Here is a 26035-nt window from a genome sequence, read left to right on the forward strand (position 1 = left end):
TACCTGTTCTACAGCATTCCCTTTTTCTTTCCAGCTAATGGTTCAATCCTAATGGGTCAGTGCTGCCATTTAATCAACAGCTCCCATTCAGCGTGGCTGTGATGTATGAGTGGTTCTTCATAACTGATCACTGTTGAGATCAATAGGCCCACACAGACAACTGGTCATTCCCATCTGTTCCTGAGTGACAGAGGAGTGGCAAGAGCTCAGCCTGAGAAACAAAGCAAGGGTTTGGACAGGGGGTTTGCAGTTGTGTTCTCTCTTTTTTTTTTTCTTTTTTTTTACCAGGTACTGAAACCTCTATTGGCCTCCCTGAAGAAATGGAGGTTACATGTGATTGGTTGCTCTAAACTGATGGCAGGATGGGCTGTTTTAAAGTGGTCTGTTTGCAGTTACAGCCAGTACTGCTTATGGAACAACCAGACCAAAATGAGCCCTTTTGTCCAGATGATTTTTTTTTTGTCATTTACAGCTGTCCCAGGGAGCTCATAGGCACTTTCATAAGTCTTTCAGAAATAAAATTGTTCACATTACTGGAAGGGAATAAGCGCCAGACAGAAGAAGATTAAATGCAATACGAACAATTGAGGAGTTTGATATTGGTCACCTTCTTGAAACACATGAACTTGAAAGTTACAAATGAGAGAAGGTCATTTGGCCCATATAGCTTGTTTAATTGCCAGTAGGTAATTGATCGGAGAAACTCATCCAGCCAATGTTCGAAAAAAGCCAGGGTATCGGATTCAGCGATATGGCTTGGTACAGTAGCCTGTTCCAGACTTCCAGAACCTTTACTGAATTCACGGATTAATACAAAAACTGCCATACATTAAGAACACGATGACACCAGTATTTGATGTTATTGTGTGATGACATGATGTCACATGAAATCAAATCAGTACTTAATTTGGATGACGACATGTTTTCTATATTTACATTTATTTTTTTAGGACAAATAGTCTTGTTTAATGATTTTGTGTGTGTGTTGCAAAAATCTGAATAAATCAGTTTAATAGACTTGCACACTATAGATGGAATCATTGTTGTTAATGGAATTTTTTTCCCATTTCTATATTGATGGAATTTTAGTATTATAGTATTATTTTGTAACTAGAAAATGACATTGATGTTGGAGTTATTCTGATTTTTTCTGCTCTTCTGAAAAACTAACCGCACTCACTCTATGCAGTAAGGCTGTCACTGAGATGCTGTACTGCAGGATTCTAATACAGCATCCTTCAACTGATGTCCTCTAGCTACAGTATGTAACAAAGGTCATCAACCCACTTTTTAAAATTATTACAGTTAAAAATCCTATGGGATAATCCAATGCTTATTGCAATATTTTTTTTCGAAGGTACGGCTTCTCATTCACTGTAAAAGAGTTCACATTGGATCTTGAGCTTTTCTCGCCAACACTAAGACATATCCCACTGTGCACTCGTCTTAACAAAGAATCCTGTTCGTTTCAGGAATATTTAGATTACATTTGTGTGGCTAAATAGTCACAACCCTTGAATGTCACACCCCCCAAGGGCACACAAGACTCCCATTTCACAGCAGATTCCAGCTTTAGAAGCTGACAAGGCTCATGATTATAAGCAAACAAATCTGTGCTCCACCCTTCCATGCTTGCTACCTTATTCTGACTACATTTGCAAAGCCGGAGTAATGTAAAATAAACTTTCCTATCTGATCGTCACTTCTGTTTGCACAAGAGCCTGCCTCCCACAAATCCCGAAGTGGATGCAGTCACTCCACAAGGGGGAGTCTTGTTTGATTTCCTGCTGGAAAAACCCCTCCTCTCTCAGCTGCTTTTTTTTTTTTTTTTTTTTTACACGTTGAAGCAAAACAAGAATTCAGAAAAGGTGACCGAGCAATGCAGGAGTGACACTGTTACGGGCTGTGTTGCCTACTACTGAATGACACATTGAGAAGGAAAATGATGTGTGTTAAAGCAGTAAAGCAAACAAAAGGCAGATGTGCAGACAAATAAGACAAAGGAGAAACAGAAGTTATTCTAGAACATTAGGATCCAAATAGACAGTCAGAATCCGAAAGGCAGACAGCAACATGCAAAAGACAGAGATGATCGCAGACAGGTGCCGTTCAGCCTGAAAAACAAATTGACAGTCCGTGATTCAATGCAGCAGTCTTAAACACAAAGCACAACAGATACTTAAGCAGACGGATTGAAAGGTCTTAGATGGAGAACAGTATCACGAAGCGGGCAATTCTTTAAGAAACATCATCTTGTTGCAGAGCCTCACAGCATTTTCTCTGCATCCTTCATCTCAGGCCTACATAACAACAAGTCATCAAAAAGCAACTTATTCCCTCTCTGCCTTTTAAAAACCTATTAATCCACAGACATCCAATAAAAGGCTTGCCCTTCATTGGGTAGCCAATAAAAATGTGTGCTAGTGTGAGCCATAACCAATCCCTGTCCTGCATTCTAATGTTGCCCATCTTTATCAAGAAAGTGTCACCTCTCTTTAAGGTACTTCTTATTTATTGCCTCAGAGTTAAGTGCCAGGAAAGATATTTGTCTAAGGAACTGCTGTACCCTTCTCCTTGAGCTGCTTTAGCTAGCTCCTGATGTTTACCTTGGAATTAAAACACAATGGCAAGAAACAGGTAAGAAAAAAGAGCTACTCACATTTCTCTGTGTGCTGTCTGCTGAACGTACACCCCAGTTAAGGCACTGAACCGGTTTAAGATTTGGAGCTAGCTGTCTTGCAAGGAAGGGAATTGCTGGGCATTTGGACATTGTTAACCAAATAAATAAAGAGAGTGAAACCTGGAACAAGAAGGAGGAATCTTCAGGATCATTTGAACTTAATTCATCTTTTTCAGAAGAAAGCGAACTTTGTGCAGTAACCAAGTCTTTCCCCGTTTTATTTCGAAGAAGAAACAGAAGAACACAAACCTGGAGCTCAACGTTTTCAGATGGATCACAACATAGCAGGATCTTTCCTGTTTAACAACGGTCTGAACCAGTTTTCCTCGGACATCAAAGCTCCAATGTGCCAATACTCCGTGCAAAACTCATTCTACAAGTTCAACTCGGGCATCAACACCCAGCTGCAGGCGGGCACCCCTCATGGAATCAGCGACATTCTAAGCAGGCCGGTGGTGGGGGGCCCCAACACCACTATCCTCTCTGGCTACTCTCACGTGGGGGGGTTCGGTACAGTTGCCACCCCAGGGGTCTACTATAACCGGGACTACGGCCCTGCGCTGGGGGGCTATTCCAAACCGGGATCGGAGTGCCCGGTCAAGGGCAGGAATGGGAACTGCTGGGGCGATGGAGGCTACGAGTGGAGAGGCGCCAGGCAGCACTGCAGTAACAGTGAGTTTTCCGACTGGCAGCGAATCCCTCCTCCCTGCACAGCCCTGTCTTATTCTATTCACCCTTCATCCGCAGGTAACCGGTCGGGCATCAGTGAGTTCCATGGAGAGCAGTTAAAGGAAAAAAGGCGTCTCAATTAAAGCGTTGAAATTCAAGTGTCTGTGCTTATTATAGCAGCCATTTGTATCTTTTAGGAGATACATTTCTGGTAAATTCCCATTCTCTTTAAAAGAGCAGCCTTAATTGTTTCCAAACTGTAATGGGCAGGCATTATTAATAATTGTCTATAACCAACATTCTGCAGAATGAGAAGCGGAGAAGAAGTTGTATTGGTAAACTGAGGAGACGCATTCTGCAACAAAACGGAAGGCTATCACTTTCTTTTTAGAAAGTACTGAACCAAGACAAAATGCTGTGGAGTGATAGAAAATGCCCTACTTAACTATCTATTTATTTTAGCATTTTATGGTAAAAAGACAGTGAGGTAGTGAGGGGTGCGATGAGATGTATATTCAACACTGACTATCACTAACTGCAGAAATGTCAGTGGGCTGGGTCCTGCTCCGCTGCAAAAAAACTGCTCTGAATCCTAAAACACTTGAGTTATTTTTCAAACACTAATGTTCAGGCAAATATAAAAAAATATCCTTTAAATTCCACTTTGCATTGCTGTTACTAGTGCAGATCTAACATGGCTTTTAGAAATATGTTCGCGTGGAGGACTGGATCAGTGTGTTGTCTTTTGAAAAATAAACGAGATCATTTGGAATATAGAACAACATAATTAAGAGTTGTACTCTTTTTTTTTACTGTTCAGCATTTTATAGATATGTATAGGAAAACAGGAAATTTCGGTATGGAGCAATTAAAAAAACCTTGTTTCTGCAAAACATAATCCTAATAATATGGAAACAGGAATGAGGGAAAGATCTCCAATAGGACGTATAGAGCTTTCCTGTTGTCATTATCTGCATGCAGCTTCTTTCTCAGTAGAAAATTTTATATTTTTTAGTAAATCAACCAGAGATTTTGATTAATCTGTTACTCTCAGTTATAGCAGCGTAAAAGCCTCAACAAAGAGTTACAGTGAAAAGTCTTTTTGGAAGTGGACAGAAAGAGCCTAATGTGAAGAACCGTAAATGTTATCGTGTCTCTGAGTTGAGTCATTCAAAACAGGTAATAGAACAGTTTGAAACTTCATCGCAGAGATCATACAACAGATCAGAATTATAAACAGAACAAACAGGTAAATTGTGAGGTACAAGCCTAGGAGTCTGAGAATGTAGTGGGTTGTGCATATGCTGTACTCCAATGAATATAACTTCTCTATTTAATTTCTAAAAGAATTTGTCATAAATGTGCATTTTAGTCTTTTCAAAACTTCAGCCTATTGAAATCTTTGACCCTAATTTCAGAGCTATTAACTCAACTGTGCTCTAGCCCTGTCTTAACTCTAATACAAACACAATCCAGTAATTCATATTGTGCATTAATTTTATGACTGAAGGAAACTCAAGATCATAGTTTTCCCTTCCTTTATACTGTAACCAGTATTTCCAATACTAGTTACTGTATTTTGGAATTAAATCCACTTTATTCTCCTATAAATAATACCCTACATTGTATTTCTACCAATTAAACACAAACAGAAGAAAACTAAAATAAAGAGAATGATAACTGTACAGCTCTTGTAAAAGCAGTTCTGCAACTTGGTGACTCATTTGGATAATTTACAGTTTTGTTTTTAATATTTGGACAAAATACAAGTTAATATCAAATGTACAGTACGCTGTATTATGAGTGATGAGTGTGGGTATTGGATCTTTCACGGCGATGTAAAAAATCAGGGCTTGATTAGTGTAAGATCTGAACTTTGTCTTCAACAAGCGCTAAGGCTTGCTCTGTAGCTGCGTTGATGTGCTTTTTTTCTCAGACAGTGGGCACCTGGGCGAGTCAATGGGCAGGAAGAAGCACACACGACCAACCTTCAGTGGGCACCAGATCTTCGCTCTGGAGAAGACCTTTGAGCAGACCAAGTACCTGGCAGGCCCTGAGCGAGCCAGACTGGCATATTCCCTGGGCATGACCGAGTCGCAGGTGAAGGTAAACCTACAAAAGTAGTCCTTCTACAATCAGTACACGCAGCTTTTTTACATATCCACAGGCTGAGAACATAAAGAATAGGGCAGGGTATTTCATCTTACAGAACAGTTCGTTTCCCATTTTAAATCTATTAAAGCATATCAGACAGAAAAATCAAATAATTTACTTTTCATTTTGAAATTTCGATTGAAAGGTGATCCAACGCCCTTTCAAGGATTCAGGAAACATTCTCTTAAAATTGTGGTATATTGAAGTTATGATTTTTTCTCACTTATACTGAAGTGTAAGACAATTGGTTGTTTATTCAGGATTGTAAAGTCTAAATTCCGTTCTTCAGTCCTTTCTGAGATAGCTAATCTGTAATCACTTTAAAATTCTAAGAGTTTATAATACATTAAAAAGATACAATTTAAATTTATTTTAAAGCTTAGAATGTTTGCACACTGTGTGCAACTTCAACACTGCTATAAAACAGTGTAGATTTAGAGTAAAGGATTTATTGATGACTGGATTAAAATCCAGGCAGCTTCCCAGTACAAAAGCACACAACTCTGCAGTGGACACCCTTGTTGTGCAGACGTCAGATAACTCTGTTGTAGACACCCCTGATGCACAGATGTCAGATCTCTTTGTTGTAGACACCCCTGATGCACAGATGTCAGAGCTCTTGTTGTAGACACCATTGTTGCACAGTTGTCAGAGCTCTTGATGTAGACACCCCTGATGCGCAGATGTCAGAGCTCTTGTTGTAGACACCATTGCTGCGTAGATTTCAGAGCTCTTGTTGTAGACACCATTGCTGCGTAGATGTCAGAGCTCTTGTAGACACCATTGCTGTGTAGATGTCAGAGCTCTTGTTGTAGACACCATTGCTGCGTAGAAGTCAGAGCTCTTGTTGTAGACACCATTGCTGCGCAGATGTCAGAGCTCTTGTTGTAGACACCATTGCTGCGCAGATGATGGGGTTCATGCGCAAAAGTTCAGTCTCATGCTGTAGACATCTTTAATGCACAGGTATTGAACATTGTACTGTAGACGTCTTTTGTGTACAGATGTCAGGTGTTGCTGTGATCTTCCTGCAGGTGTGGTTTCAGAACCGGCGAACCAAATGGCGTAAGAAGAGCGCCTCAGAGCCGAGCTCCACACAGCCGGTCGGGCCAGAGACGGGCACATCCGAGAACGAGGTGGAGGATGAGGAGTACAACAAGCCTCTGGACCCCGACTCGGACGATGAGAAGATCCGCCTGCTGCTGCGCAAACATCGCAGGGCTTTCTCCGTGCTGCGGCTGGGCCCGCACCACGTCTGACACCCACGCCATGTCTCCACTCGCGTGGGTGCGCGTGCAGCACACTGCGTTTGACTGACACGCCGAGCACACAAGCAGAGACCATCTTCCGCTCCTCACCTGACTGACATTAAGACATGCTGAGCTCAGGCAAGCACACATGCACTCACGGGGACTTCAGCCTCCAGACAGAATATCCGAAACAAACCTCCAAAAGCACAGGGGGCGTTTGCCAAAATAAAACACTGTGGCTTGCCAACACTTTTCCTGTAATCTCATTTGCGCTGTTCCGCCCCGAAGTGAGTGTGACACCGCATGAGTCTTAAGTGACATAACTCACCTTAGAAAGCAGTATAGTTACTAATGATCAGGACCTTGATTTTGCCGGGCAATATTGTCAGCACTGGGAGTTGCCAGCTGTAGGAATTGTGGCCACGAATAGAAATCACTTTGAAAGTTTCACATCTAACTCATTGACTTTAATAGTGTCGCAAACTTACAATACTTGGTGATTGTCAATTTTCTGTAGCAAACCTCTGCGTTACTTTACTTACTTATGCAACCTCTGCCATTCCATAATAAACCAATAGCCATTGACTGTTAGAAGACTGACTATATATTGTATGTAGCGACTGAATGCTATCTTCTAAGGGTACGATTAACCCTGATGTGATGCACCTTTTCACCACCAAATCCTGACCTTAGAAGAAGAATCAGAAGAAGAATCTGTCTATTCTAAGATCTCTTTTCAGAAGAAGACTTTTTGTAAAAAAATGTCCCCAATATTTATTCTGTAGTTAAGTAGAAAAATACTGGGGACTATATTCCTGGAACACCTGTTACACCATCACTTTACCTAATAGGAAATTTAAAAACAGAATTTGTGGAGTGTCATCCTAGTTTTTGAACTCCTGAATTAGTGGTACCTTTGGTTCTATCTTATTTAGTTAGAGTATTTGAAAATTACACGACAGAGAAGGAGAGCGATCTTTAGAAGGCAAGCAAAAGTTTTATGAATGGGGTCCTAGAAATGTATACCAAGGTATGGAAGCAGTTAATAAGTCTGTTAATTGGAGCAAAAACAAAAACTCAGCCAATCCATGGGGCCAGAGTTGTTGGCCAGTGTATTTGATATTTGCTGATGGTGCTCTGTGGGTATGGCATACCTGAGACAGCAGCAAGAGCCTGAAATCTGACTGTGGTGACTCTATTGCCAATGTCTGGAACACGCTACAAGGAGCAATCCAGCAGAACATGTAACCATTAAACCTGTGGCTGTTCCATTTACAGTTTAGACTCCATTACAGAGACCTAAGCACTATAATATATTGTAAAACAGATTGTCTGAAGAACTACCGGGCTGTGAGACTGTTTGCTGGGTAAAACAGTATCTTATGTCTCTACCTGTGGGACACTCTTCAGTGCATGTGTTTTTAACTGTGCAGTTTCTAAATTCTCAATGTACTCGAGACTATATAAATAAATTGTATAATAAAATACTATGGATTACCTATTGAGTGTGGTAACTGTATTGGATTTTTTTAAAGCTAAACTTTGCTAAATGAATGCTAAATGAATGTGCAGCATTTCATCGTTTGTACTCCTAACGCAGTCAATATTTAAATCAAAATCGAAGTTAAATTACAATACTTTTGGTACAAATGTATTAAAATCTTTCTCCTTGTTAATGGCAAAAAAGAAAGATGGTCAGGTTTTGTCCACGACAGAAAATAATTCTAGTTAATAATATTTATTGATATAATTAATTGTTCAGACAGATTGAGTACTGCCATCCTGCATCTCAAAAATTGATTTTACCTTCCCGTGTAGAACTACCTCCCTCTGCTGGCGAGCCCATATCTAGGTAACCATTGGATCATCGAAAACTAAATACTGTACATGGAACAATTTGTTTGTCTTCAATTGCTGGATGAGTGCCATTAAACCCACTCCATTCACAATAGTTTGCATTGCACAGGGTTCAGATTTCTGCCTTAAATATGCCTTGATAATCTATGCCAACTGCAGTCAGTAGGACTGTAACACATTAAATATTAAATTCTGACATTTTCTTTCCATATTCTCTTCTTGAATTCAAAAGCATTGTACAAAGCTTCTTACTGCAACTGGTATCACCATATTTTGCCCATAAAGCAGGACATTGAAGCCCACTTTTAGTATTCTACATCTACCCAAGAGAACATATTGCAGATTGGGGTTATAATAATCAAATTATGTTCTGAGTTTCATTTAATTTCACATTTAGGTCCTGGACTCCAGCTCATAGTAACTTCCTGACCCACACACCGTTGCTGTTTCAACACAGCTCTGAATCACCATGTCACAAGGCAGAAGAGTAGTTAATGAAGTATTTCCTATTAACAGTGAATAACAACATTTATTAAAATACAGTTACAGTATATCTTATTCGATTTTTATTAGCTGAAAAAAACAGCACGGGTTATTCAAATCTGGTCTTGCAAGGACCAATCCTGTAAGTTTTATAATCCTCTTTAATTCACCACTTAATTGCATCGGCGTGCAGTGTATTACATCCTAAAGAAGATGACTGGAAATAAACATCATATCAATATACATATGAAATAATAATTAAAGTGTATTGAATTACGAACTCCGGATAGGGATCACTAAAGCAGAGATTCAGGAAACTTCCTCTAAACCAATTTATGCATGAATATGTTTTATACACAAGAGGGCATAGAAAGTCACCCCCCTAGGTGCAATGTTAAGGTGAGACCTGTTAGAGTAACAGCTGGGGTGTTCAGTTCAAGTTCAGCAGTCGTCCTGATACTTCAGGACTCTCTGTTCCCTTCAGTCCACTGGTGCTGTTCTGGTCAATGCTCTCTCATTGCTATTCTGCCCTCACAATATCCACCCCACCACAGCTACATCCTTTATAATGTACTTTAGTCAAATATGTCTCTTGTGTCAAAGCTCAATGGGCACTTTAACCATTTAAGAGCTGACAGCCTGGTGATGCATCGTCATCATTACAAGCGTCATACATTACCGGCAAAATCAATATGACACTGCAACTCTCTGAGCTTTACATAAATTAAAACTGCTGCCAGGGGAGCCACGTGCAAATCGAAAAGAAAATAAATGGATGAATGAATAAATTGCGCGTCTCTTTATACCCCGGTGAATGAAAGCTAATGAATGTGCCAGCACGAAGGGGAATAGTAAGATAAACTGTTGTACACAGTGGTGTGCATGACTTTAAAACAGAAGGTTGAAAGTGGGAGTGTGGGGGGCTGGTGGTAGCGAGTGGTTAAGGGCAGCACGCACAGAGAACTGGATGGTTTGTTAAAATTCTGACCATGAAGTAGAAGTGATCACCAGAGGCCATCACTGCTGCAACCTCTTAGGAATCTAGTCTAGTCTCTTCCATCATTTTAGCCTTTTTTGTATGTAGACCCCAAACATGGACGCTAAAATGTAAAAAATAGCACTATCTTGGAACTCTTAAGCAAAGAGCTGTAACAAGCCTCTCTTTCTCCTAGGTCTTTACCAGTCTGTCCCTTTGTCTCTTGCGGGGGAGTACGTGCATGATTGTCAATGAGCAGATAAATAGCTCAGGTGAGTGCACTCTAATCAGAGCAGAGACTGTTGTGCAACTTCTGTATAACAGTCCAGAAGGCCACCAGATGTCCAGACTTTCTAGTACAGGACAGCAGTTATGCAACGCCTATGGGTAAAGTTTAAAATTAATGAACTATTAGGGGTTGGTTGACTTGCATGCTAGCAGAGCCTGTTCTCAGACAGAGGGGACAGGGATCTGGACTTATGCGGTGTGCTCCACAGAGGCCGGGCTCACCTTAAACCAACCATGGCAAGCAGTCCCAGAGACCAGCACCACCCAGGCCCTTTCTCTTTAAATAAGTATCATGTGTCTGAGGAGTATGGCTTTGTCCTTCCTGCACCACTGGTAGGTTAAAATATTCCATGGCCTTTCTTCTTAGCACAGTATTTTCGTTGCAGTTTCCATTTTTAAAACAATGTTGTAGTTGTTTTTGTTTTTGTTGTTATTGTTGTGTGTTTGCAATTCTAACTGATCCACTTGGTTTTGCACCACTTTCTCTAGACTTGCTCATTGAACTACATGGTAGAGAAATTATGACAAACCTATGTTACAGCTAAAATTCTCAGGTATTGCAAAAGATCCTTCAGATTTAGAAACACTTCAAACGGTAACTAGAAATCACATGGAAATATTTCAAGAATGCAATGCCAACAGTCATCAAAAGCAGTCTCCTGCCTGTAATCACCATAGGAAAAGTCTTATCTGTGTATTGATTGTCTGTCTTTTGGAAGCAAAATGTAGGTTACAAAAAGTCAAGCAGTAAACTGCTCCTCTTTTTTAGGTAAAGGCTTCTTTAGCCATGCTTTAGTTCCCTGTTGTGTGTTGTAAAACATCAGTACCTGTGCATTAAAGCACTATACTGTAGGTCAAAGCTGCTCTTGCAATGGGGACATGCAATCTGTTAAATTGAGCATTGGTTCTTTTTTTGAGACGAAGTTTAAAAGGCAAAATATTTGAAAACATTTCTGTATGCTACTTTGAAATTGTGGGGAAAGTGTTTTAAATGTTTGTTATATTTGAAAAGAACTCAATGGCTCTTGAAAATCCCAAAGGAACACACATGCAAATCAGGCAGCTACTAAACACAAGGGACCACAGAGTGTTTTGATCCTGTTTCATGTATACACAGTTTTAACATTCAGGTCCAATTCTTTTAGTCTATGGTAGAAGTGCCTTTATATGCCAACAGACTGCAGCAGGGCTGTAAAACTGGGTGCCTAGAGGTCTGTGGTCTCTCCTGACTTTTTGATTAAGCTCTTTTTTTAATTTAATGGGCTAATTAAAGGATTAAATTTGACACATTTAACTCTTCTTTCCATGTTTAATTAAAAATTAAAGGGATAATTTTCGAAAGAAGGACATAATTGTGTCACTTAAGTAAAACGTGTGAAGTTAGTGTATATTAAAATGTGTTTAAATATTCCAGCACTAATACCAACTGTACTCCTTTCCCTATCTCCATCCACAGCCCTTATTAACCATGCACTTACACGCAGCCTGGCTACAAAATACTCCCAGCCTTGTCAGGAGGCAATCCAAGCATGAGAGGTCACATGACCACATCATGGCTATAGGGTGACACACCAAATCAGGACAGAATGTTAACAGGATATGAAACCAGTGATCTGAGAGACTTTGAAAGGTGGCCTGACTGGGAAATGAATCAATAGTAAAGACCACAGAACTATAAGAAAAGGTGAAGAGTACTGCGTCTTGCCAGGAGAAAGCCGAGCTTCAAACACTGTCTGTCAACAGGAGAGAGTGAAAGTTGAAGCGACTATTGTAGGACAGAAGCAAATGAACCTCATCATGTGTAAAGGAATAGTTGAGCCACAGTTCAGCATTGGGTGTCAAGCACAGATGCGGTCCTAATAATCCTTATCAACATACACAATGCCCTGGAAACATTATTAAGGGCTGGTTCCTAATAATTTGGCCAGTCCATGTAGTGATGCTTTGACCTTAAGTAGCAGCTAGCAGAGCTTAAGTGTCTGGAGTTGAAACAGCCAAACCGGAGGAGTAAAACTGCCCTCTCACTTCCTCAAGACAGACCTCCCTCAGTATTACCAGCCCTGGATGCAGATTGCCAGGCAGCTGACTGAACTCATTGACAGCCACTCACTGCGCTCGGAAGTCCACAAGGTAAGGTCCTGGAGGAGCAGAGGAGTAAAGATCTGATCCAATTGTTAACAGATAGATGCACAACATAGATGGGTCCTCCCCAGTTTAGCTGTAATGACCTGAGCTCTAGGGAAACTGCAGCTGTTGGTTGATTCTTAATACAACTTTGTCTTTTGCTTAAATGATTGGGCAATTCATATCTGCACTGACCGTCTTAGTCACTTCAGGGAGAAATACTGCTTAAAAACGCAAAAAATTTTGATTTGAATAAAACTTGGATTCACTGATTAAAACTAGGATCAGAATAAAGTAGCTTCGCAGACTCCTTGACATCACTTAAATTTAAATTGTTTTTATATACATTCGTGTATTTTATTAAAAAAATGCAGAAAAGATGAACGTCGAGGTTGACTTTAGTATGTTATGCTGTAGCGCCATCTAGTGTGCCCAGTGTGTCTTCACAATTGGTCTAAATTTTGGAACGATAAAAACGCTTCTAAGACTACAACAGGTTTTTAGATTCAAACTGAAATTGTTTTCATTCTTTTATCCGTCTGTTCATTGTCGGAAATGTTCCTTGTAAAGAGAACAACAACCACGAGCCTATTCTAGAAGCACAGGGAGTAGGGTGGACCTAAATCCTGGAAGATACAACAGTGCACTGCAGGGTCTGCACACAAATGCCATATCATTTTTTATGGCATGCTCTTGACCTTGACATAGAAACCAGCAAAAGCCCATATTTGTAATAAGCCAGCTGGTCCTCAGACATATGACATAATTAGTTCATGAAAAAGTTTTAAGTAGAAGTAAAAAGTCTTACTAGTATTCGAACTCTCCCCCCGTTGCTCCTTTGATCATAATAAAGGCTCTTTAACAGTTAATCAGCCTGTCCAGTACACTCCTGAGTTATCACAGTTAATTACATAGGGGGCCAAGCTCTGAACACATTATTGAATTCTTTACTTGTTCTTCAGGATAGTTTTGATGGTGGCTCGGGAGATATCCAAAGCTTAACTGATTTGACTTGGTGTATCTCCTTTTTTGGATCTCAGTTATTCCCACGTTTGTTTCCATAATAATCGTTTTTCTTTTCTTAGGATAACCTGTCCCGTTTTCACCCTTCCCCACCATTACTATGGACAAAACAATACACAAACAAGAATTCCAAAGTCGAAACAGGAAACAAGAAGAACAAAGTAATTCAAAGAAATAGGCCATGTAGTATACAGAAGCACACTTATAAACTTTAACTTTGCTCGCTGACATGTTGTGGCTGCAGACCAATTGTCATAAAGTTGAAACGTGGTTGTAAATTGTGTATGTACCTTTCTTCAAACATCATAAACCCGAGGACTGTCTGTACAGTGTAGGTATAACATGTTTAATCAATGTATTTTATATTTATATTCTTCTTAGCACTTGTAATAGTAGTTTTTTCTTGTTCCCTGTATTCTTAGCACTCATTTACGTTGCTTCCTCAGTGGTTCAATATACAGTACTGTACAATTTTTTTTTTCACTGTCTAAATATTCACTATGCTTCACAAGCATGACACTTGTGTGATTTTCCATTGTATGTGCTGTCTGCTTAGAATCTTTAAAGGTCTTCACCTCCAGCAGTCTCCCTCCACTCTTTGTTCTCCCAGATGCCTCAGCTGGATACCTGCTACCTACAAACACACAGGGAGCTGAGACTGGCACATCTGGCACTCAGCCTTCTGACAATGGGCTACGTGTGGCAGGAGGGGGAGGAGGGCACAGTGAAGGTACAGGGCACGTTTCAGCTCTCAGCCACCAGCCTTCTGCTGCCCACAGTCATTTTCTGTTTCACAAACACCAAGAGGGCAGAATACTGTAGTCCACAGAGGACTTTACTGCAGACAAAGCTCCTGACATCACTCATACTCACAAAAGGATATTGCTGGTACAAAGTCACACATATTTGTTTAAAATAGCGTGGTGATCTACAGTCAATTCCTTCCGAATGTGAGTGTGAAATAGACTGTACGTCATTACTCACAGTCCAGTCTTCTCCACTTCATTCCATATTCCCCTGTCCTTTCTTTAAAGAGCAGAGTGGTGCCACACAAATCTGGATAAATCAGAAATGTGCACACTAAACACTGAAGCATCCACCCTGTGACATCAGTGGTGATCTTCCACGTCACTTCAGCTCAGTGCTGGGTGATCAGAGTGACTGCCTGTGAGGAACCGATGCTCAGAGCCCTTATAAGATCTGACAGTGGATTTTAACTTAGCTCCCAATGCACAGCACAAGTGAAGCTGATCAATGCCTTTATGACACTCTGCAACTTTAGATTTTTTGATAGCAAATGTATTTCTCAGGGGTTTTTGGTTTTATAATAAATAAAATAATCATAAATGTATTAAAAAGTACTGCAGCAAAGATATGAGCTAATATCAGCTGTTGAACATAAACCTGTTATCCTGTTAACAGGATCCTCTGAACAGGAAGTTGTTACCTTAGTGCCAGCAGCTATATCACCCTGCAACTCCTAATGACTGAAGCTAAGCAAGTGTGAGCCTGGTCAGTATCTGGGGCCAGTAGGGGGCGCTAACCCTGCAGTCTATGTGGGTCCTAATGCCCCAGTATAGTGACAGGAGAACTGTACTTTAAAAAGGCGCCGAGGTTTTATAAACTCCCACGGCGTTTCTCGAAAAGAGTAAGGGTCTTACCCCGACATTCTGGTTAAATTTCCCCATTGCCCTTTACCTTTACCCCTCCTAATAATCTCCATCTGTGAACTGGCTTCATCATACAGTTCTCCTCCCCCTTGATAGCTGACTACACATTGGTGGTGGTGGAGGGGAGTCCCCATTACCCGTAAAGCGCTTTGAGTGGAGTGTCCAGAAAAGCGCTATGTGTAAGAGTAAGGAACCGTAATTATTATACACCTCTCTGTCCTTTTATATCTAGAAAATGTAATGCCCGCGCAAGCGCCGGTGATCGGTCCCGCATACACAGGCGGGACTGCACACCTCCCGGCGCTGTTAAAACACGCTCACGGCTAATTAATGTATTATTTAATTATTAGTTGCAATTGTCGTCACATACTTCTCCCGCCCTTCACTCAGGGCTCTGTCATTAGCTGAACTGCAGCGCGATTGCTACCTTGAAGCTTCCTTTCGCCAAGTTTCTCCTTTCCCCTCTACGGTTTTGCGCATCCTTAATTATATCCAGGGGTTTCTATGGCCTTTGCAACTGCCTCTCTGAAGCCTTGAGTGTTGGGTAACTTTTGTGTCTTTCTCTTTTTTTTTTTGGTTCCCCTTTAACCTTTTGTTGCGGTGTTCCCCACCTCGCTTTTTTCCCCTGCCCGCGTCATTACAAAAAAAAAACCCATATAGAAAGACAGGAACAAGTCAAGGTTTATTCCATACTGAAAAGCGAAGAAAGAAACACAATGTTTCAGCTGTGGAGCCTTCTTTGGGTGTCGTTGCGTTTCTGTTCTTCTCTTTTCAGCATGGAATAAACCTTTACTTGTTCCTTTGCAGCCTACGCATGGTGACACAGCTACCTTCTTGAACTACGATAGAAAGACAAATCTCACTCCTGTTTCCTGTTACTTGGAGCAAGTGATCATGTCACATACTGTACACTAAGCATAACACTCAGGCACAGATTATCAAGGACAGTTCTGCCACGTACAATCCACATGCTCAACTCAGCCATGTCTTTCATCAGGTATTACCCCAAAACCTGGCTGTCCCATACTGGGAGGTTTCCCAGCGCCTGGGGCTCCCTCCTATCCTGACGCACGCAGACGGGGTCCTGGCCAACTGGAGGAAGACCAACCCTGAGGGGTGAGTTCTGGGAACTCATTATAAATTGTCACCAGCTACGTTTTCTAGTACATACAGGGGAACAGTTAAGGTGACTCATACACGCTGCTACTTATAACTCTCGGGCTGTCACACTCCCTTTGTGCTGCTGGGGTGAAGTGTACGTTTACACAAGATCATGACCAACATATTCCCAGAATCCGCAACTTCAGTAACAGGAAAATGCAGGTGACATCATTTTAATTTGAGGCAATATTCTTTTAAAGGATCACAAAAATAATTGAAATGCTTTCTCCACGTATATTACAGTAGTTCCTAATGAATGCAGTATCCAATACTATGAGTTAACTGCTGAAAATGTGCCAAAAGTATAGGCTGGAATAAGTATAATTTTATCACAAATGAGAGCTGAGTTGTCCCTCATCTTTTCATTGACACAATAGATACTCATCAGTCATTATACAGTATAAAGCAACAAGCAAATTAGTTGACTTATTCTGTCTCTTCCCCCCTCACTTAAACTTGTCACTCGCAGCTCTCCTCAAACCACAGGGATGTCTTTGAGCAGAGAATGGTAATTATTTCTAAGACAAGCCATCGTGTTTGCAGAACCACACACAATATACTGTATTTTCACCAGTCAGACTATGTAGTCTGTGGTATTAGTGGTTGAATTTTCCAAGTGAATACAGGAAACAAAGATTCAACCGATTCAAGATATCACAGTGAATGTGATATCATGGCACTGATAGAACAATCCTGCCTTCTCAGTTTTTAACACAAAATTGCTTTACTGCTTTTTAGACTGCTATAAAATACATTAAACAGCGTAATATGTTAACTGAATGAAAAAGACAGATTGTTAAATGCTACAGTCTTCCTGCTGTAGTTTAGATCAAATTGATCAATTTGCTCTTTCTAGTAGAATTATATACTTTTAAATAACTACTGTAAGTAATAAGAAATATATTTTTTCTGTACAGTACTGTACAGTATATCATTGTTTTATTTGCTAGATGGCTTTCCTGAACATGTCTGTGATTAACTGAGTCATGCAGTGAAATGCATCATAGTTGTAGGCTTTCTGTCTTATTTCAGGCAGGTGACAGCTTGTTAAAAGAGTAGTTCATATTACTTCCATTTTCCTGTTTTTACATCCTGATATTACTGCTTGGTATATTTCACAGATGAGGTAAGATTTTTTGGTGTTCAGAACACTATTTTCAATGCTAATCTGGTGTTCCAGAAAAAGTTAAGAAAGGTCAAAACTGAATGGCCCAGCTGGTCCATTTGGTAGTTAGTAACTAATTGATCTGAGGAGCTCATCCAGCTGTTTCTTGAAAGAAGGCAGGGTTTTGGCTTCAACAACATTGCTAGACAGCTAGGTATCCCTACAATCTTTTGTGTCCTGTTTTCAGATTTAATAAACCTTTCAAATAGTTTCCACTTGTGACAGCTGTTTTGTGTTTCTCTGCTAAAACTGTAGAAGTTCAGTATCAAGTTCAAAATCAGGGCTGATACTGGTTTGGCTGTCAATGCCTGTAAGAACCTGCAGTGCTTAGACCATCAGTTTGGAAAGACTCTCACCCTTGAAACAGAAAATACAATACACATGATTGTTGGCTGCACAAAATTAAATGTATAGCGCAGCACTTATTTGCAGTATCCCAGATTCTTCATGCAGAACCCTACATCTGACATGTTTCAGGAGTGCATTTAAAGAAGAAACACCAGTCGATTTTAATAAAGGTCAGACTTATATCCCAGCTTTTTTAACAGAAAAGCACATGTTAATCAATCAATGGTACTGTACAAAGCTAAAAAGCAAATTAAATGTTATTTTTAGAGGAATGTAGACACTATGGATGGATGGCATCCTTAAAAAGCTTTATGAAAACAAATAAGAGCACAGGCAAAACATACAATAGAGGAAAGATGCTACTGTCGATTCAAATTAGATAAAAAATTCTATTTCATTCTCAGAGGTATACATCTTTCCTACGTGCTTGTGCTTGACTGTAAACACTGTGAAGATGGAAGAAATAATCAGTGAATTTACAGTAAATTACATCATGCTTTACATTTTGAAAAAAGACAAATGCTAATGATATTTTTCCTAATTTTTTCTATTTCTCCCCCGGAACCACTTATAAGCCCTTTTGAGATGGAGTAAGTATTTCCTATTTCCTCATTCAATGTGGATTTCAAAATGTACACAAAAAGCCTACACTAGCAATCTCAAACTCATCTCCCCAAATGTCTTCATTTATTATACATATACCTGCGGTGCTCCACTTATTACCACTAATTACAGTACATCTCTCCAGAATGAGCATTTACCACTAGCACATAGACCTTACTCCACTCTGTACTCTCTCTTTTCTATTAACCAGCTGAAAATCATGTACATGCATGAACGTGAATGTCTATCACCTGTAATTTAATAATTAATCTCTTATGAGGATCTTTATTAAAAGCTTTCTGGAAATCTAATTACAGTATACCAATTTATATGCTTTATTTTTACCCACAACTTCTGCTGCTTGTCCAAAAAACTCTAAAAAGGTAACTAAGCAAGGTCTACCTTTATAGATCCATGTTGGCTATGTCATAAGATATCCCTATTGACATAAAAATGATTCTATAGTTGGTTAGCATTTCTATAACCTAATTGAGTAACACTCGTTGGTCAGTAGTTAATTGGTAATACTTTTCCAGTGACCCTGTCTTGAGTGAGAGTGAGTTTTGGCAGTGTATTGTTAAAAATAAGAATGAAATATAAAAAACATTTTTAGGCATAACTGATTAAACACAGTACCATCAGACCCCAGAGGCTCTTTTATCTTAAGTTCTCTAACTACCTGTAACACTTCTGCATCCTAGGATAATACTATTTAATATAGAACTCTATCCTAAGCCTAAGGCATGTTGTGAATTATTTCCATAGTAACCACTTGAGTGAAATTAATACATCAACTCTTCCACTTTGATTCCCTCAGACTTTCCCATTGTTGTTTCTTAGACTCGTTGCTTCATCCTTTGCTATACTTTTGTTGTTGAAAAAAACTTTTTATTATTATTTTAGCTGCTATTGTAATATTCCTTTTCATCTAGACTGTTCATATTTTCTTCTTGTTATAGATATTTAATTAATTCATTTTCTTTAATTGAATGTTTTTTTTATAATTTTGTAAAGTGCTTCCTTTCTCCTCAGATTTATATTAAATTGATGCATTAAAATATTTGAGCCACTGCTTTCTAGCCTTGATTTGCTCATTGCTAGGACAAAGCTATACTGAACTTCAAGCAGAATATCATTAAAATGCTGCCATCCATTCTCTACTTATTCCATATTTATCCCGTCCCAGGATAAACGTCTTTTAAATTTAGGAACAAGTAAAGGTTTATTCCATGCTGAAAAGAGAAGAAAAGAAACACAACGTTTTGGCTTTGGAGCCTTCTTGACACCTTTTCTTCTTTGTAGTCTACGCACGGTGATGTACTTGTAGCTACCTTCTTGAATTTCTTTTTAACTTATTCTAAAGTTATTAGTCTTATTCTAAACCTCAAGTTGTTTTGCATGTTACTTGAGGTCTGCATTGGTGCAACTTATCTTGAGATGTGGAAACGCTGTGCTGCTGATGCACTTTTCTTAGTTATAATTTGACATTGCATTAAGAAAACTGAAATTGACATGATAACTATTAGTCATACACATCAGCTGTACATCAAAAGATGTTATACAGGCTGAGGTGACTGTACTGCCAGGGGTATCTGAGAAGTAATTTAGATGCTAAGTTGTGAATCTTAGTTGATGGGGTTGTGTGCTGGCTGGAATCTTTTCAGGAACCTGGAGCTGATTTTGACTCTTCCAGGAGGGGACAGTGTCAGAGGATTTTTCCTGGTGACCCTGCTGGTCGAACTGGCCGCTGTCCCAGGTGTAAAGGTAAGTTTCCTCCCAACTTCCAATCTCATGCCGATCAGATTAATTGGTGTCTCAGAATCGTTCTGGGCATTCTTTTTTGTGTATCCTGTGAAGACAGGCATCACAGTCAGGGTTAAGTTTCTCGTTGAGGAGTGCAGTTGTATTAAGCAATAACCTGTCACAATCCTCGACAGCAATGATTGCCAATCCTGGACGAGGAGGAGCAATGTAGCTGCTGAATTTCATTCCAGCTGATCTCTAAATCCCCAGTGCTTAATGATGATGATTGAATTGATCTCCCTTCTTATTTAAAACTTTTAGTAATAATTTTAGTTAACTTGTTTCCTCACTCAGTCCTGAGTGTCAAATAGACCCTGCTTCTAGTTTCCATCAATATCAGAATTTCTGACCAAACAGCTCTTAGTAGCTGTTCAATTTATGCAAAATATTTACAGGTGAAATGACAATCTATAAACACTTGCACAATAAACTTCTATTTACTTTTGAGCAGTTCAGTTGGTAGCATTTCTGAAACTGGTACAGTGTTAATACCATTTACAAATCCCTTTTCACCTTTTAAGAGCTGAAATATGTCACAGACTGACAGATGGTGGCTTTGTGGCTAAGGATCTGTGTCTGTGGCTGGAAAGTTGCCGGTTTGTATCCTGTGGCCGGCAGAGGAATCCTATTCCATTGGGCCCCTGAGCAAGGCTCTTAACCCCAACTGCTCCAGGTGTGCTGTATAAATGGCTGACCCTGCGCTCTGACCCCAAGCTTCTCTCCCTGTCTGTGTATCACATGGAGAGCAAGTTGGGGTATGTGAAAAGACAAAATTCCTAATAGAAGAAATTGAATATGGCCATTAAAATGATCTGATCTTATTAGCCTGTGATTAAGATCTCAGCAAAAACACAAGGATTCCCCAGGATCAGAGCTGAGAAGCTCTGATGAATTGATTGAAGCAGATAGAATATAGATGGATGTAAGACAATAATGTGAAAGTCTGGTAAAGCATAGTAAGAACATGCTTGTGCGGCATGTGGAATGCGTGTGTTTTGCTCAGGCCAGTGAAGCTGATGTGCTGTGTTGCAGGCGATCCCCAGGGTGATTAACAGCATGCTACAGCAAGACAAGCAGACTGTGCAGGCTGGGCTTAACGACATCACTCAGGCCCTGAAGAACATGACTGATGCTATCAGACTTATGCATGGTAAAATAAAGAGCCTACAGGCCTCTGTCCACTCTACACACAACTGCCCGTTACCTGGGAAACTTTTAAATATGTCTCTAGAAAATCTATATGTTTCAGAGTGAAATACAGAGTGTATAAAACATTTAGCATCCTTGTTTATTCATGATTTAAACAACACAGAAAGGAAAAATATATATTTGCACCCACTAAAATTTCCACAGGATAACAACAGTTCCTTATTCAAGAAAAGATACTTACAGAAGGAGCCTGGCATTATCTCAATATTTTGAACAAAACATCCACAGGATTTATCTCAAATCTCTTCTTTCCTGTCTGATTCCAGCACATGTTGACCCAGCTGTGTTTTATGGGATCATGCGTCTTTATCTCTCTGGGTAGGTGTCCTCTTTGCAATTATTAAGGCGTTTTTAATTACTACCTTAATCATTTAAATACCTCTACCCTGGAACATGCCAAGCCCTAATGCTACACTCTCTTCACTTCACTGTAAGCTTTCATGGTGTGAGATGATACCTAAGGCAAATGTATTTGTTGTGCTAACAAAACACTTTAAAGAGAAACTCTTGTGGACACATGAGGTAACTAAATGGTAGAACCAGCAAAAAGATTTGTTTTGAAATTGACTGAAAATGATTTCCTGGAGAACCAGAGATTGAATTTGACTCTTATAACACTGAATACATTAAGAAATCTTATATTTAACATCTGGGCTTTGTTGCCAACTGTAGCCTGCTTTCTTTATACTGAAACTTAGCTTTTTTTTTGTTTATTCTAACATTTTGACTGTCCAAATGACCAGACTGCTGCATCCACAGATGTAATTGCTCATCTGAAACCAACAAACACTTGACTGAAGTTTGAGTGAGGAGTTGCGTTAGTGTGCAAAAAATATAAATAATGCAATGTTTTGGGATTTTGAGCTCCTTGAGGTGTCCCATACTGTATATAACACTCGACAGCTTAAGCATTTTATTTCTTCAATGTCGGCCATGTTGTGGAACCGACTTCAGAATCCATTCCGATATTTAGGGTCACAAACAAAATCTGATTATTTATTAATCATGTTCATTTAAATACACCATCACTGCAATGCACCAATCAGATTGATGCAACAAAGTGATTGTTAAGAATATCTCTAAGCTGCCACCTGTCCTACTTTCTGTGCAAAGTAAAAAGTGGGGCCTTCCTTCTCGTGTGTGTTTAGGTGGAAAGACAACCCCCTCATGGCAGAAGGGCTGGTGTATGAAGGGGTGCGCACAGAGCCACTGCAGTATTCGGGGGGCAGCGCGGCCCAGAGCAGCTTGCTGCACTGCTTCGACGAACTGCTGGGAGTCCAGCACGAACCCGAGAGCGGTGAGGATGAGCTGCATGTTTCTTCTGGAAAGCACACGAATTGAGAACCTGGATAAAAAATCACATTTAGCCAGCTGTGCAACACTTTATATCCGGTGCTAAGCTGTGTGACTTGATATGGCCCTGCAAGTCACAACTGGCAGCCCACTGCAGCTCAGCAGGTGTGAACCTGGTCAATACCTGGATGGGAGGCTCCTGGGAAAGCTAAGGTTGCTGCTTGAAGTGGTATTAGTGGAGCCAGTAGGGGGCACTCACTGCTGTGATCTATGTGGGTCCTAATCCCCCAAAAAGGTGACGGGGACATTATACTGTAAAAAGGCACCTTCCCTTAGATCAGAGGTAAAACCGAGGTCCTGACTCACTGTAGGTTTTAAAAATTTCATGATGTTCCTCGAAAAGAGTAGGGGTGTTACCCCAACATCTTGGCTAAAATCTCCTATTGGCCTTTACCAATCGTGCCCTCCTAATAATCCCCATCTATGAATTGGCTTCATCACTCTGTTCTCCTCCTCATTGATACCTGATGTGTGGTGAGTGTACTGGCACACTCCAGGTGGCGGCTACACATTGGTGGTGGTGGAGGAGAGTCCCCATTACCTGTAAAGTGCTTTGGGTGGAGTGTTCAGAAAAGCGCTATATAAGTGTAAGCAATTATGATTATTATTTTACAATAATTCCTGAACTCAAACTCTCTTAAAGGGGGATTCCTCTTACAGGCGTTCTGTCATCATCCCACGGATGGTAGCTTCTTGCCATTGGCCCGGCATAGACACCACATGTCTGAACCTGCGGTTCCTCTCTCACTGAGCAGGATTACTATTACAACAAGACATAGTCAGTAGGGTTAAACTGAGCATGACAGTCTAATCCCAGCTCACGGTCCCAATTAGTGGGTGAGCAACCCAATGCTTGGTGAGTTCAGCTTGACAATAACGGTAAGAGCATCTGCATGAAATGTATAGTACAGTAGGTCACCTGACCACCCTTATTCTCTGCTCCCACTGGTCACACGGGAACACAGACTTCAACGTTGAAATCAAGATCTTTTTCAAGCTTGGAAAGAGAGCAAGAACAAGAATTTCACCTCATTTCAGACGGAAGGGGAGGAGAACAGGGCTGTATAGAAGTAAGGTTTATAAACTGTATTTTGGATTAGGCTAAGTGAGCACAGAAGTAACCTGGGTTCCCTTATCCAGCCAAGCCTTGCTTTATCTTCCAAAAGCTGATAAACCAAAACTTCAAGGAAGTTAGAAATTAATGGGTATCACAGACTAGGGGAGAAGGATATCTAAATGAGGGGAAAATGAAAAAAAAAATAGTATCAGCCCTGAAGAAATAACATGATTTTCTCCCTGTAGGTGCATTTCTCACCAGGATGAGGGATTACATGCCCCCCATGCATAAACAACTGGTCCAGGACATCTCGTCTGGCCCCTCCCTGAGGCAGTATGTCCTGGATGCCGCTGACCCACAGCTGACGCAGGCCTTCAGCACCTGTGTGTCCCAGCTGCTCTCTCTGCGCAGCTACCACATCAACATCGTCAGCCGCTTTATCACCATTCCCGCGGCTCGGGCCAGGCAGCTAAAGAACCGGAGTGAAGGTCCTGCCGAAGCCCTGAGCCGAGCCCCCGTCGCCCTGGAAGAGAGGGGCACCGGGGGCTCCGGCATCATGAATTTCCTGAAGAGTGTCCGAGACAGGACCAAAGAGGTCTCCATCCCCCCTGCCACTCTCTAGTACGAACACCAATGCGGTGTGGGTCTGGAATTCGGAAAAGAACTTTTGTTATCATCTTAAGGTATGGGGGGAAGAAACAAGTGGGTGCAACATTTTCGTCACCCCCCCACTCACTTTGAGTCATTTTACGCTCATTTGTAATGACCTCTTTTTTTAAATATAAATAAGGTTTGAAAACGAAAATCATGTGAAACAACTTTAACGTCAACATTGTTTTTAGAAGGGAAAAAAGTAAAGGTGGTTCTTTTCAAAACTCCTCCTCGAACTTTAATCTAACCTGAGAAGATTCACAATATTCTAAACCTTTTCAGCTGTTCCCATTAAAATGATGTGAATGTAATACTAAATCACTCACGTCTATTGCAAGCGCGTAATACTGAGATGTAATTCCTCTTTGGGCCACTAGAGGACACAAAAGCACACCACATTGTACGGCATGGCATAACGGCAGAGAATGGATCTCTGCCATTCTGAGAATGGAATGGATCAAAAATGTCAATCTGTATTCCAGGAGGGCCGCAGGGCCTTCTGGCTTTTATTACACCAAAGTCCTCACTTACTTAAATGGCTTAATTATTTGATTACATGGGAAAAATATAATAACATTACTGTCACTCCTGAGACAATGCTGTAACTCATACAGTGCCCCGTATCAAGAATGTACAGCACATTACCTTAGAAGATTTTGCCTAACTGAGCCAATAGTTGAGCAAGTTATCTGAGAATGTAAGTTTAAATGGAAAGATGCAGGATGTCCAGGCCCTTGGAACTGATATTGAAATCCCCAGGATAGTATGCGCTTCATGAGGATTTTTAGAAAACGCCACTCCCACACCCAAGAGTTCCTGAAATGCTAAAACCTGGGCCTGTGGTTCGAATACAATGGTTTTGGATGGTTTTCTTGATTTAATCAGGTGCTAGTGTAGCAAATGTTGCCTACCACCCTCAAATGCCAAGTGTTGTCTCAGGCACAGTCCTAAGCCCACAAAAAGCTAAACAACCCAAACTAATGTCAAAAGCCCCTCAGCACAAGGGGGTTGGTACACTATTGAGTGGCTTCAGTGGTGCCAGGTGAGTGACATCACTGCCACAGACTCATGGTAAACTGAACCGTAACACTGGCTGTAGATACAAGTCGATTAGGCTAAACAAAGTTCTGCAAAAGGAACGGGGAAAGGTTCATTCCACACGGAAGGGAAAAGAAAAGAGACACAACGTTTCGACTGTGGAGCCTTCTTCAACCTGAAGACAACCTGACACACCCGAAGGCGGCTCCTCAGCTGAACGTTGAGAAACGCCGTGTCTCTGTTTCTCTTCCTTTCAGGATGGAATAAACCTTTTCCTGTTCCTTTGCATTCTTTCCAAGCTGACGCAGCGTCCTACTTTAACAAAGTTCTTACTACTAGTGCCTTTCTGTGATTAAAATCTAGTTTTTGTTATCCATGAGATAAAGCAGACATTAGTCTTCAAATATCTCCAACACAAGCCCTGAACTTCTTTGCACTTCATAATTGTGAATATCGGAGATATGAATACATGA

General features: G+C 40.5%; 2 protein-coding genes across 4 annotated transcripts; both read left to right on the top strand.

Annotated features, from left to right (window-relative positions):
* The first annotated feature begins 1838 nt into the window (after positions 1-1838).
* nkx6.3 (NK6 homeobox 3) lies at positions 1839-8258 on the top strand. The gene is made up of 3 exons (XM_006625309.3): positions 1839-3352; positions 5286-5455; positions 6538-8258. Exons 1-3 carry the CDS (start codon positions 2950-2952, stop codon positions 6760-6762), a joined length of 798 nt encoding a protein of 265 aa, XP_006625372.1. The 5' UTR covers positions 1839-2949; the 3' UTR covers positions 6763-8258.
* Positions 8259-10450: 2192 nt separating this feature from the next.
* Positions 10451-24869, top strand: ido1 (indoleamine 2,3-dioxygenase 1). Of its 3 annotated transcripts, XM_006625488.3 has the most exons (10): positions 10452-10690; positions 12392-12487; positions 14115-14234; positions 16172-16290; positions 18424-18438; positions 20116-20215; positions 21287-21404; positions 21730-21781; positions 22612-22760; positions 24119-24869. In XM_006625488.3, exons 1-10 carry the CDS (start codon positions 10592-10594, stop codon positions 24493-24495), a joined length of 1245 nt encoding a protein of 414 aa, XP_006625551.2. In that variant the 5' UTR covers positions 10452-10591; the 3' UTR covers positions 24496-24869. The 3 variants fall into 3 exon arrangements, with proteins under 3 accessions (XP_015203794.2, XP_006625551.2, XP_015203856.2); XM_015348308.2 differs by lacking the exon at positions 18424-18438 and having other exon boundaries at positions 10451-10690; XM_015348370.2 differs by lacking the exon at positions 10452-10690 and having other exon boundaries at positions 12402-12487; positions 14061-14234.
* The last annotated feature ends 1166 nt before the right edge of the window (positions 24870-26035 follow it).

Source organism: Lepisosteus oculatus, chromosome 2 (genome assembly GCF_040954835.1).
Source record: "Lepisosteus oculatus isolate fLepOcu1 chromosome 2, fLepOcu1.hap2, whole genome shotgun sequence".
NCBI classification, from domain to species: domain Eukaryota; kingdom Metazoa; phylum Chordata; class Actinopteri; order Semionotiformes; family Lepisosteidae; genus Lepisosteus; species Lepisosteus oculatus.